Source organism: Camelus dromedarius, chromosome 2 (assembly GCF_036321535.1).
Source record: "Camelus dromedarius isolate mCamDro1 chromosome 2, mCamDro1.pat, whole genome shotgun sequence".
NCBI lineage: Eukaryota > Metazoa > Chordata > Mammalia > Artiodactyla > Camelidae > Camelus > Camelus dromedarius.
Window position 1 is genome coordinate 89,699,708 of NC_087437.1, and position 12,597 is coordinate 89,712,304.

The 12,597-nt window shown below is 32.1% G+C and overlaps 1 protein-coding gene across 3 annotated transcripts in view; it reads right to left on the reverse strand.

The window, feature by feature from the left end:
• The window catches only part of CADM2 (cell adhesion molecule 2), a 945,585-nt gene that overhangs the window by 119,509 nt on the left and 813,479 nt on the right, over positions 1 to 12,597 (reverse strand). For all 3 annotated transcript variants that reach the window (XM_010978531.3, XM_031457665.2, XM_031457658.2), the window contains one exon: positions 1,638 to 1,808. In XM_010978531.3, the coding sequence (XP_010976833.1) occupies positions 1,638 to 1,808 (171 nt within the window). The remainder of the gene's footprint in view (positions 1 to 1,637; positions 1,809 to 12,597) is intronic.

The following is a 12,597-nucleotide window of genomic DNA, read 5'->3' on the forward strand; positions in this document are numbered from 1 at the left end:
TATAAAAACATTTGAAAATATTAATTTAGTTAAATATTAAATTATTTAAATATAGTTATATTTAATATATTGTTATATGCTATGTATTAAAGTATACATAACATAACATTAAAGTATACATAACATATAGTCGTATAAATATATATATTACAAAATATTTATGATACATTAATACTATATATCATATTTAATAATATAATTTAATATATAATATGTGATAAAATATATATTTATATATAAATGTATTATATGTTACATATTGATACACACATACATTCCCTAACCTTGACTTCCGTTCTAATTGTACTTCTTATCACCTCTCTATTTTTCTTCCATAGAATGTAACACCTAGCCTGCTATATGTTGTATTTATTTATTTTGCTTTTCTGTCATTCCTACCTACCTAGAATGGATGCTGTAAGAGAACTAGATAGAGTTTGTTGCCACTGGTAGTGGTGGTACTTTTGACACTTGGAGACCACCTCACTTAGTTTTGTTAATGATGTTCTACTTTCTTCACTTCTGCAACCCCAGTGCCCAAAAGAATGCCTGTTTCATAGCAGGCACTCGATATATTCTTGTTGAATAGATAAATGAAAACAAAATACAATGAGGCATATTAGAGGATCAGTACTTAGGCTTAATTTAATCTTAATTTTAAGATTCAATGCAATTTTATATCACACATATGCATTCTAAATTGAAACTATAAATTATCACACATAACAAAGCCAAACCAAAAAAACTCTAATATATGAAATATTCAAGTAAAATGATTCAGAATTATAACTCTTTGTGTTCTACTCTTTTTAACTTTACCTTACATATTTCAATTCCACTCATTCTCATTTTGATAGATATTTCTAGATCATCTACTATATCCCAAGGACCTTGCTAACTACAAGTGTCATGATTATAAGTCTACCATTTGCTGGTTGTATGAACTTGGCCAAGTGACTCAACCACTATAAACTTCAGTGTTCTTATCCATAAATCATGACTAAAGAGAGTAGTAACTATTGATCACGTTGTTACGCGGATGTCCTTACGTGAGATACCATGAATTGAGATAATACCAGCAAAGCATTTAGCACTGCCTGTGCTCACTGGAGTCATCCAATTAATGTTCTTAACACTTGTAAACAATAACGATGTTAAGAAAGACAGCATAATAGATATGCCCCTGTCTTCATAAAGATTTAGTATATTTTTTAAGAATAGTAAAAAAAAAAATTCTAATTTAAAAAACAGATGGGAAGCCACGTTTCATATAATAAAGTTATGTTTAGAAAGTTCTTTGAGGTTTTATCAGATTCCCACCTCTCTGATTCTGCCAAAATTACTGCTCTTCCTACCAACTAGAATGCATACACATACATCAAGCCAACAATTGAGAGATAATTAGGGGTTTTAACCTTTTGCTATCTCCTTTACTTTTCTTCCTTGTCAAGAATGATACTCTGGCAAAGACTACTTTCCGTTGAATGTGATTAATACTAGTAAGAGTAATTTTACATCATTTTGCTCTAGATTTTGCTGCACATTTGCTGTAACTTCAGGAAATACTGAAATGATTTTAAATGTAGATGAAGGGATCTGCTGCCAAGATAAAGAGTTGAGGAGTAGCATTTACTTACAGTGTATTTCTAGCACCTGCATGGCCACCTGAGGGGTGGCATTGAGAGATTCGTGGTCCACCCTACAGATGACTGCCACGCCATCGTCGCTGCGGTCCACTCGGAAATCCAGGGTGCTGCTGACTGTGAAAGTCTTGCGATTTGCATCCTCTTCTTTTAAATATTTTACATCTGAAAATAAAATATCCATTTAAAAATTCTGTGAAATTCTCTTTTAAAATGTAACAGATCTCATTTACCCGAGACACTGACTAGAAGCGCTTTCTCCCTATCTGTACCCAATTTTGGAAAGCAAATATTTGTTAGTTTAACATTTGATCCATTTCAATTTGAGCAAAGAAAAATAAAACTACTCCAGAAATAAATTTTAAAAGTTAAACACAGAAATTAAATGGCAGGTCATAGAACTTTTATTTCTTTCATGTAAGTTTTTTTTTATACTTCATTTGAAAAATCAGGCCATTTTACAGTATTAGTATCTTTTCATTTGATTTCAGTTATACTTAAAGATAATCTTAATTCTCTGAACCACAAGTACAGTTGGGAAGGGCAAATTCACAACCATCTGGGTATGCCTAAAAGAAAGTATGCTTTTAATATGAACAATGTGAGGTGGACATAATTGCTAAAGAATACCTAAGATGAGAAAGTCATCATCTTTAGTAAAGGAGGACAGTCATCTGAATTTTTAGAGTATTTAAATATATTTAAATATATATACATATATATTTGCACTGAAATTTATACTCAGATAAATGCTCTTCACTTGGCTGAAGAATTCATTTCTGTATGAATGAAGATACTTTCATCCAGATGTGAATTCACTTATCAATATTTGAACTTACTGTGCATGAGTCAGATTCATTGTTAAATGGTGCACTTAGGGATTATTTGTTCTCGGTGGAAAAGAGATTTAATAATATTTTCATTTCATTTGAAATTTCTCAAGTCTAAAGTAGCTGATAAGAAGAGGGCAATTTTAATGAATTAGAAGTTAAAATGATAGGCTAAGGTTAAGATGTCATTTTAACAAGATCTTAAGTATAGCTGAATGTAGTTGACAGAGAAAGCTGTTCCGATTTCTTAGACTTTCATTTCAAATGAACAATGATATTTTTAAGAAAAGAGTTCTTTTGCATAAAATGCATAAATTGTTTGATGCTCTATGTAAAGACCTGACTTTAAAAATAATATTGAATTTTATGTATTTGATGGGTAGACATTTGCATGGCTCATTGAATTTTACTTATTTCCACAGAAGTATGATTTATCCTAGTCACTGGTTTTAAAAATAAAACAAATATTAGTAAAGAATAAAACTAGATAAATGTTCCATGTCTTGTTTTGAAAATGTATGTTTATGACCATATTCACAAATAAGGAAAATAATGATTTAATTAAGACTTTTACAAAAAATGTACATAATTTAGGCACTTTTTGTGAGTAAGAAAAATTTCTAACATTTGGGAAGAAAGAAAAGAGCATAAAATTCCCAACTCTGTCTTTTAACTATAAATTAATCATGCAGGATACAAGGTTTTTCATAAACATTAGTCTTATGAAATATCTTTTTTGTTAACCAAAGTAATTTCTAACATTTTTACATTCAAAAATGAGATTTAATTTCAGTTAAAAAAATATTAGAGTAAAAGATAAAATGATCCTCTTTCAGTCAAAATGTATCAGGATAATACATATGCATTTATAGATCTCAGCTATATTAAAAAATGAGTTCTTTTATTTTTCAATGTCTCATAAATATATACAAAATGTTGCCTCATTTTCATATTTTATATCCTTTCTTATAAATCTATGTCCAATGAGCAATGTTTTCTTGCTCATAGCTCTAAGTAGTGGCAGTATAAGAAAATTTAGATCTCTTACCAAACCGCTTTTATAATTGTTATACTATCTATGATAAATTATTCCAAAATATTGCTTCCAATTTGTTTAATAATAGCTGCATTTTAAGAACTCACATCTGCTTCCTTTAACTGCTTCTTTTACAAAAGTACCATTTAATGTAATATTAATTGGACACATAAAATCTGACAGCAATTGTATATAACATAAAATTTTAATGAGCATCATTCAACAAAATAAACAAAAGTATAATTTGTTGCTTTTAATATTAGTTTCTGTGACAGCTTATAGGTTTACTAAAAGGCATAAGATGAAAAGGAAAAAGCATGGAAAAGAGCCAATCATAGTATCTTTCTCCAAATTTTCTGCTGACATCCTCCTCAAACAGGAAATTGTACTTAAAATTTATTTCTATTTTGCTTCCTAGCTTTATAAAATAACTGACACATTACACTGTAACAGAAACAATAGAAATTTTCCTTATGTTGCAGAGTTGATTTGCTGCTTCCATGTGTATTCTTGTTTCATCCTGTCTTATTTTAGAGTTTTCATTTTTTTCTCCTTTCCCATGTTACTACGTGACATTGTGATCAAGAGTAGTGTTTCTTGAAAAGGAATGTGCATATGAATCACATTTGTGCCTTATTAAAATGCAGATTCTGATTCAATAGTTGTAGGTGGAGCCTGAAAGTTTGATGCTGGTCCACAGACATATTTTGAGGAGCAAGGGTACAACGGATATATTGATGCCAGAGATGATCTAACCAAAGATGAATGAATGTTGAGACATATTTCACTCACCTTTCTCTGTATCTGTCTTTCTTTCTTTTTATTGCCACTCTAAGCTTCCATTCTGTTTTTACTCTTTCAACATATATTTCTTCTTTTTATTTACATTTTTCAAAATATGCATGTCATATATTACATAATGTGCTTGTACAATGGCCAGCAAAATAGGTTCTCTTTTGCTCCTTTTATTTGGCAATGGTCAGGAAAACCTTATGATACCTCTTTTCACTTGAGAGTACGTTAAGTGAACCTCAGTGCCATTAACCAAAAGTTTAGACATGAGAAGTCAACTTTCATTTGCAATCTCTTCTAAGAAAATACTATATATTTGGTGCACTACATTTCCTTAGGCTGAATCAAAAGGATTACATCAACTGACTGCAAAATATTTTAAAAAATTACCTGTCTCTAAGCCAGATGCCTCAGGGTAGTCACTATATTTGTGTAGATTATAATGCCCTTTCTTCTATTGAAGATTGAATGATTTCTTTTATATTCTATAGAAAAAAAATGTTTTATTGTAGGCCCCCAAAATGATAAAGGATGGCAGAAAAAAAAATTTAAAAGCCCATCCATTATGCAAAGTCCAAAAGAAAATTAAAAAAAAAAAACAAAAAACTATCCATTTGAGTAAATTCTATAAGCAGCAGGCAAGTGTGACTCCTTTGAAACACATACAAGAATATAAGTTTCTAGTCATCAGACAATTTATTTTATGGGATCCTGTTGCACTCAACACATGTAAGAAAAATCAATCTGCCCCTCATCAATCTATTGTGAAGATGAATCATCTGCATCAGTAAAACATTTGTGATGAGAAATTAGCTTTCTGTATACGTTACCATGTTTCTCTCAACCATGTACAACCACAGTTTTGTTGATTATTTTTCAACAGGTTATCTTGTTTTCTGAGCAACATATCATTTTTAACTTCCAATTACCCACAAGGTTATTGGTATTCACAAGGTTCATAATTCATGTATTTATAAAATAAATTCACAAGGGTATTCACAAGGTTCATAATTCATGTATTTATAAAATAAATAAGTTAGAATTTTAATTCTGTTTATCTCTTGCTTTTTTACTACTTTTATCTTTTTTCTCTTCCATTAATCTTCTCCCCTCTTATCTCTCATTTCTTTCCAAGCTTTCCTAATTTTTATACTTCCATATAGTTTTCATATCCAGTATCTAGGACAGGGTCTGGAATATCATAGATGCTTAATAAATCAGCTTTGAATTAATTAAAATAATGGTCATATTCAGTCAAGTAAAGCATTCCTTTCCTTCTAGTAAGTAGAATCATTCCACGTCAATGTGTGTACATTTGGGGGCAGTAGCCAATTGTCATTACTTTTCTTAGTACTGAACCTCTTTCTAAATCCTCTTTTCCTCACTCTCCAGAAAAAAACTGAAGATGTCATTAGACTATCCTCTGAATAAGTGGGCAGTTTCTGTTTAGGAAGAGTACAAAAGTTAGAGTTAGATGAGCAAAGACTGGGGAGTAGACACACTAAGTGTAAGTAAATAATTTTTATCTAGTGCAGTTCTATTCTTTTGCTATCTTTTCCCCACTCTTCTTGACTGCTATGAATTTTTGTTTAATTCAGATCTGTACTGGCCCTGGGCCGTCTTTTAGTTACCCCTTTACTATTTTCTATAGGCACAGTAAGCCTGAGTGCAGTCCAAATAGTTCAGAGTTTCATGCACAAGAACTTAGAGATGGGAGTTCAGATATATTTAACTGCAGATAAAAAGGGGGAGGAAATAAGACTGACAATATCATTAAGGAAAAAAACCTAAATTAAAAAAAAACTAAATTAAAAATACACCAAACTATTAATTTTTATTTTAAATTCATACATGATCTTTCTACATAAAATTCATAAAAAAAGAGGAAGAGCATAATTTAAAATTACCTAGATTTACAAGGAAAGGAAAAATTATGACTAGTTTCATCTCTTACAGAGGCAAAAATTAAATTATGAATATAAAGTGGTCAAGAAGAGAAATATAGATTTCTATATGAAAAAAGTAGCAGGAAATGAGAGACAAATGATTTGTAATAATAAAGGAACATACATAAAGATAATAAAATAATTTATGAGTCAACATTGTGAAAAGATATGAGCATAAAAAAATCAGAGGGCAACTAGGGAATATCACAATAAAAAATTCTGTAAACTCTCTGTCTAGTGAAACAATCAGAGCTGATGAAAATTATGTAGTAACACACATGCACACATTTAAGTCTCTAAAAATTGTGCTAAGAGCATACAGCAAAGGAAGAAACGATTATTCAAGAAATCTATTAAATCTTAGTAAGACCAGGTAGAGTCTATGGTACTGGACTCATGTCTTGCTCACTACATCTACCCCACCTCCAGCTCAGCTGGAGGGGAGTTTAACTCCTGATGAATGTGACCAAAAAAGATGGGGCTCCTTTTCCCTGCCAGCTCCCAATCAAGGGCTACATTATTTTTTTAGGAGAGGCAGGTAGCCAGCATTTTGTATTCCCCCTCACTCTTGTTCTTGGTTGCAGAGACTTAATTCCGAGTGAGTGTGGCTGAGAGATTAAGGTTATCTTCCTCTACCCAGTCCCAACTCACTGGCCAAGAATATAAGGATCTCCACAGTTCTCACCCAGTCCACTTACAGAACAGAGATTTTAAGTCAGACAGGCGAGCCAAAAAGACCAGAGGCTACTACCACTTCCCCATATCCTGCTTATAAAGTAGGAGTGAGTGTTATTTCAAAAGAAGGCCATACCACTAGCTCAGGAGAAGCAGTATGGATATTTTGCCCAGGGGAAGAGGCAGGCCATAATAAAAGCATTCTGAAGATCTCTCTAAGGGCACTATTTGGAACAGAGAGTGAGAAAGCCCAAACCTAGGGACCTCTTGAAAATATTAAAGATTTTGGTAGTAAGCAAGTAAGAGGAGATGGGTAGCCCCATGAATTCAACAAGCTAGACCACAGACCAGCTAGTTTATGAGAGAAAAGAACAGCTAGGAAGAAACTTCCTGTCATCAAAGAAAACCTCAAAGACTAGCCTCAAAAAAATACTTCAGCAAAGTGTCCTCAATTTAATTGGATCAGGCTGCAGAACAATTTATGCACAGAACATTGTTAAAAACAACAGCACGATCAACTGACAAATGGTGGAGAAGAACAGCTGTGCATAATACCAGTGTACAAGAGAGGGGGAGCTTAACAGAGATATTAGGGAAAGAAGCAGTCAAAGAGAACCCTACAGAAACTACTGTCTTCCTAGGGTGACCATGCACATATCAAAACTTTGTCCTCTGAGTGACGTCAAAGGCAGTGTAAACAGTCCACCCAAGTGACTAAATTTATGAAAAAGCAAACAACAATAAGCTGCAAGGTGAGATCAGTATCCAGAATTGCTCAGTTTATTACCTAAATGTCTAATTTTTAAAAAAAAATGAGACATGAAAATAACAGCAAAGTGTAACTCCTACAAAGGAAAGGAAAGCAAACATCAAAAACTTCTGGGAAGAAGGTCCAAATGATAGATTTAACAGACAAAGACTTCAAAGGATTCATTATAAATATGTTCAAAGAACTAAAATATAACATACTTCAAGAAGTAAAACAAAGTAATTGTGAACATCAATAAAGATATAGAAATTATAAAGCAAGAGCCAAATCAAAGTTCTGCAATTGAAAAATGCAATAACTGGAATGAGAAATTTAGTAGAGGACTCAACAGTAGTTACAAACTACAAGAGATACAAGATCAATGAAGATTTTATAATCTGAAGAAAAGAAAGAAAAATTATAAAGAAAAATTAACAAAGCCTGAGAGATATTTATGACACCATTAAGTACAAAACTTGTGTAATAAGATCAGAAGGAAAGGAATAAGGGAGTAGAAAGACTTTTGAGGAAAGACTGATTTAAACCTTCTTAACTTGATGAAAAACATTAATCTACACATACAAGAAGCTCAGTAAACTTCAAATAGGTTAAATGCAAATAAAAGATCTATATCCAAACACATTATAACACAAATGTCAAAAACAAAGACAAAGAAAAAAAAATCAATCTTGAAAGCAGGAAGAGAAAACCTTTTGACAAACAAAGGGACTCAAAAAATATTAACTGACTTCTCATTAAAAACAATCGAAACGAAAAAATAAAATGTGAAATGGTAGACAGAAATCAACCTATATCAATTGTAACCTTATGTGTCAATCCATTAGAAAGATCTAACAATTACAAACATATACACACACACACACACACACACACACACACACATACATATATATACACACACATAAAGCACCCAAGTTCATGAATGAGAAACCGTAAGACCCAGCAATATCTTTCCTAGGTACATACCCAAGAGAAATAAAAGCATACTTCTATACAAAATCTTGCACTTAAATTTTCATAGCAGAGTTATTCATAATAGCAAAAAAATGTAAAGACCCAAATGTCCATCAACTGACAAATAAATAAGTAACATGAAGTAGGTGCACACGATGGAATAATATTCAGCAACGAAGTGCTGATGTATGCTGGAACACAAACCTTGAATATGTTATGCTAAGAAGCTAGTGACAGAAGGCCATAAATAATATGAATTCATTCATACGAAATATCCACCATGGGCAAATTTATAGAGATAGAAAACAGATTAGTGGTTGCCTAGAGCCAGGGAGGAGATTGGGAGGAAATACGGAGTGACTACTAATAGAAAATTTCTTTAGGATGATGAAAATGTAAAATTACTTGTGGTAAGAGTTACACAATTCTGTGAACTTACTAAAAATCATTGAATTGTACACTTTGGGTAAAGTTGATGGTATACTAATTGTATCTCCATAAAGCTCCAATATAAGAATATATATATATATGCATGTGTGTGTGTGTGTGTATGTATATACAATACATATAAATAAATATAAATATAAATAAATAAATATAAATAAAATGTACTAATATAAAGATTAGTAAAAATGGCTAATTTCATGTTTGACTGCAATTCAAGAGGAATACAAATAATTAACTTAAAAAGTTACTGATTAAAGAGAAAAAAGAAGAAAAAGAAGGAATGGTCACTCTCTTGGAAGATAAACACTACACATGATAACTACTTTCAAGAAACAGAGTGTTTAGTATTCAAGTTAGTAAATAAAGTAGTAGTCAAAGAATGTACTTAGGACTTTATGAACCAACTCTAATCTGTACTACTATTGAATAATCTCAGTAAAATAATCTGTCTCTATCAATTCCCCATTACCAATGCAAATGGAACAAATATTACCAAAGCATTAAGATACTACCTCACTAATGTCAATTAGGCTATAATGTAATTAAAAATTATTTGAATCAAATGACTTTTATTGATCAAATAATTCAATCATTTTTAGAAAGATCTGATTCATAAATTTCATAAACTATCTTTCTGGATCCCAAGAAGATTATTTGCTAAAGTTGATGGAAATAAGACCTTCTCTCTTAGTATCCCACAAAAACCTTAAAGAATTGCATTTCCATGAAAAATCTAAAGCTAACGAATGGGAGAGGCATCTTTTTTCGCACATGAAAGAGCCATAAAGTGTCTTGGGGAAATAACCTGAGGGGAATTTGAACAGTGATTGAGTTCTCCATTAGCAGATGTTAGCTAAGAAGCTAGTAGGTTTGAATATTTATGTTACTATAACCTCAAGATTGCTTACTGGCTGATGATTCCTGGATGATTGAGGTATACACTTGAACCCTTAAATTAAAAGCATTGATTAAAAACATGAACTAAAATCAAAGAAAAACTGATAGCATGCTCATTCTTGATAATACGTGAAATCCATTTATATTTATCTCATTTATAAATACTTTATATTTATTTATCTCATCATACACATGCTAGAACTTTTCTTTCCATTCCCACAATAACCCATAACAATGCTGAATTTCTGTGGCTACATAAAATAACTTCTAACTTTAAATCTAGCAGTATTGTTACTCTAAAATGTTTTGTCAAAGTGAGCAGGGATACATTTCACTCTAATTCATGTTCATCCTCCTAAATCCATTATATCATCTTAAAACAAATAAGCAATTAGGCAAAATTAAAACACACTATCATTGAAATAAAAGTACTATTTCTCCACATTTCAAAAACAAAGACAACAAAACTTTTGCTTCCAACCCAGTGGAATAACAAAGCTGGATTTACCCCTTACCTGAAAACAAAGTTTTCGAGATACTGAACATCATAATCATGGACACTGATCCCAGAAAGATGGAAAGCTAGTGAGATGAACCCTAAAATCTGTCCCTGTTTAATGTCTTGAGAGATCGTCTAGGCTGAGGTACATGGAGGGAAACCCATGCAGAACCTGGTGGCCTTCCCGAGTTCAGGTGATGGAGCTGGGTGTCTAAGAAGACTAAAGCAGCTAGAGTTTGCAGGATAGAGTATCAAAAAAGAAGGGAACTACACGAAAAGAGACCTTCAGACATCTGCAGTGCCCCCCACAGCATTTGGCAAAGTAAGTACTGATCAGCATTTCTGTGTGAGGAAAGTGTTTGATGGACAAGAACCATCAAAAAGGATTAGAGGAAATAGCGTATGGTGCTTACTCAGGGCTGGGAACAGTGCTTGTCCTAACCAACCTGACTGAAAAAACTCATTACTGTTACCCTGGGCACTGAGAGGATTTTACCTCAGGAATGAAAAATAAGTAATTCTTATGCAAATCAAAACTACAATGAGATCATCACCTCACACCAGTCAGAATGGCTGTTATTCAAAAGTCCACAAATGATAAATGCTGGGGAGGGTGTGGAGAAAAGGGAACCCTCCTATACTATTGGTGGGAATGTAGTTTGGCACAGTCATTGTGGAAAACATTATGGAGATTCCTCAAAAGACTAAAAATAGACTTGCCATATGATCCAGTAATCCCACTCCTGGGCATATATCTAGAAGGAAATTTAGTTCAAAAGGATACATGCACCCCAATGTTCACAGCTGCACTATTTACAATAGCTAAGACATGGAAACAGCCTAAATGTCCACTGTCAGATGGCTATTAAAAAGCTGTGGTATATTTATACAATGGAATACTACTCATCCATAAAAAATAATAAAATAATGCCATTTGCAGCAATACGGATGGACCTGGAGATTGTCATTCTAAATGAAGTAAGCCAGAAAGAGAAAGAGAAATACCATATGATATCACTCATATGTGGAATCTAAAAAAAAAAAGACAAATTTATTTGCAAAACAGAAACAGACTCTCAGACACAGAAAACAAACTTGTGGTTACTGGGTCGGGGGGTGGGGAGAGTGAGAGGAGATAAACTGGAGTTAGAGATTTGCAGATACTAACTGATATATATAGAATAGATAAACAAGTTTATGCTGTATAATGCAGGGAACAAGATTCAATATCTTGTAGTAACTTATAACGAAAAAGAATATGAAAATGAATATACATATGTTCATGTATGACTGGGGCATTGTGCTATACACCAGAAATCGACACATTTTAAACTGGCTATACTTCAACAAAAATATATATATTAAAAAAAAGAGAAAAATAATCTTACAATAAAAACTACTCAGTCCCACTTAAGGAATTTAAAAGAAGCTCTGAAAGGGTTAAACTCTTTCTAAGTTAACCAGCACAAAGCTTAAGAATATTTATAGAAATAGGAGAATATTCAGCATCAGAAAGGTAAAATTTACAATGTCTGGAATCCAATCAAAAACTACTCTGCGTTCAAAGAAGCAGGAAAATGCTATCTATAATGAGATCAATCAATCTATCGAAACTGACCTAGAAATAATACAGCTGAGAGAAATAAGAGAGAAGTGCATTGAAAATATAAAATCACTCAAAATACATTCAAAACCTAAAAAAAATGTGAAATTTATGGAAGTGATTCTTTGTGATCTTGAATTAGGCAAAAGCATCTTACATATAATATACCAAGGCATGATTTTTAAAAGTAAAAAAAAAATAGTATTAATACAATTAAAAATTTGGATTTCATGAAGTAGTATAACTATGTTAAAAAATAGTTTGGAAATATCTTTAAAAATTACTATACATAGGTCTGCCATTTGACGCGACTGTTCTGCTCCTAGGCGTTTACCCAAGAGAAACAGAAGCATAGATACATACAAAGACTTATACACAAATGTTCATAGCAGCTTTATTGCAAGGCCCCAAACTGTCAATAACTCAAAAGTCTATCACCAGATAAATGAATAAAAAAGTTATACTATGGATATATTCAATAGAATACTAATCAGCAATAGACAGGA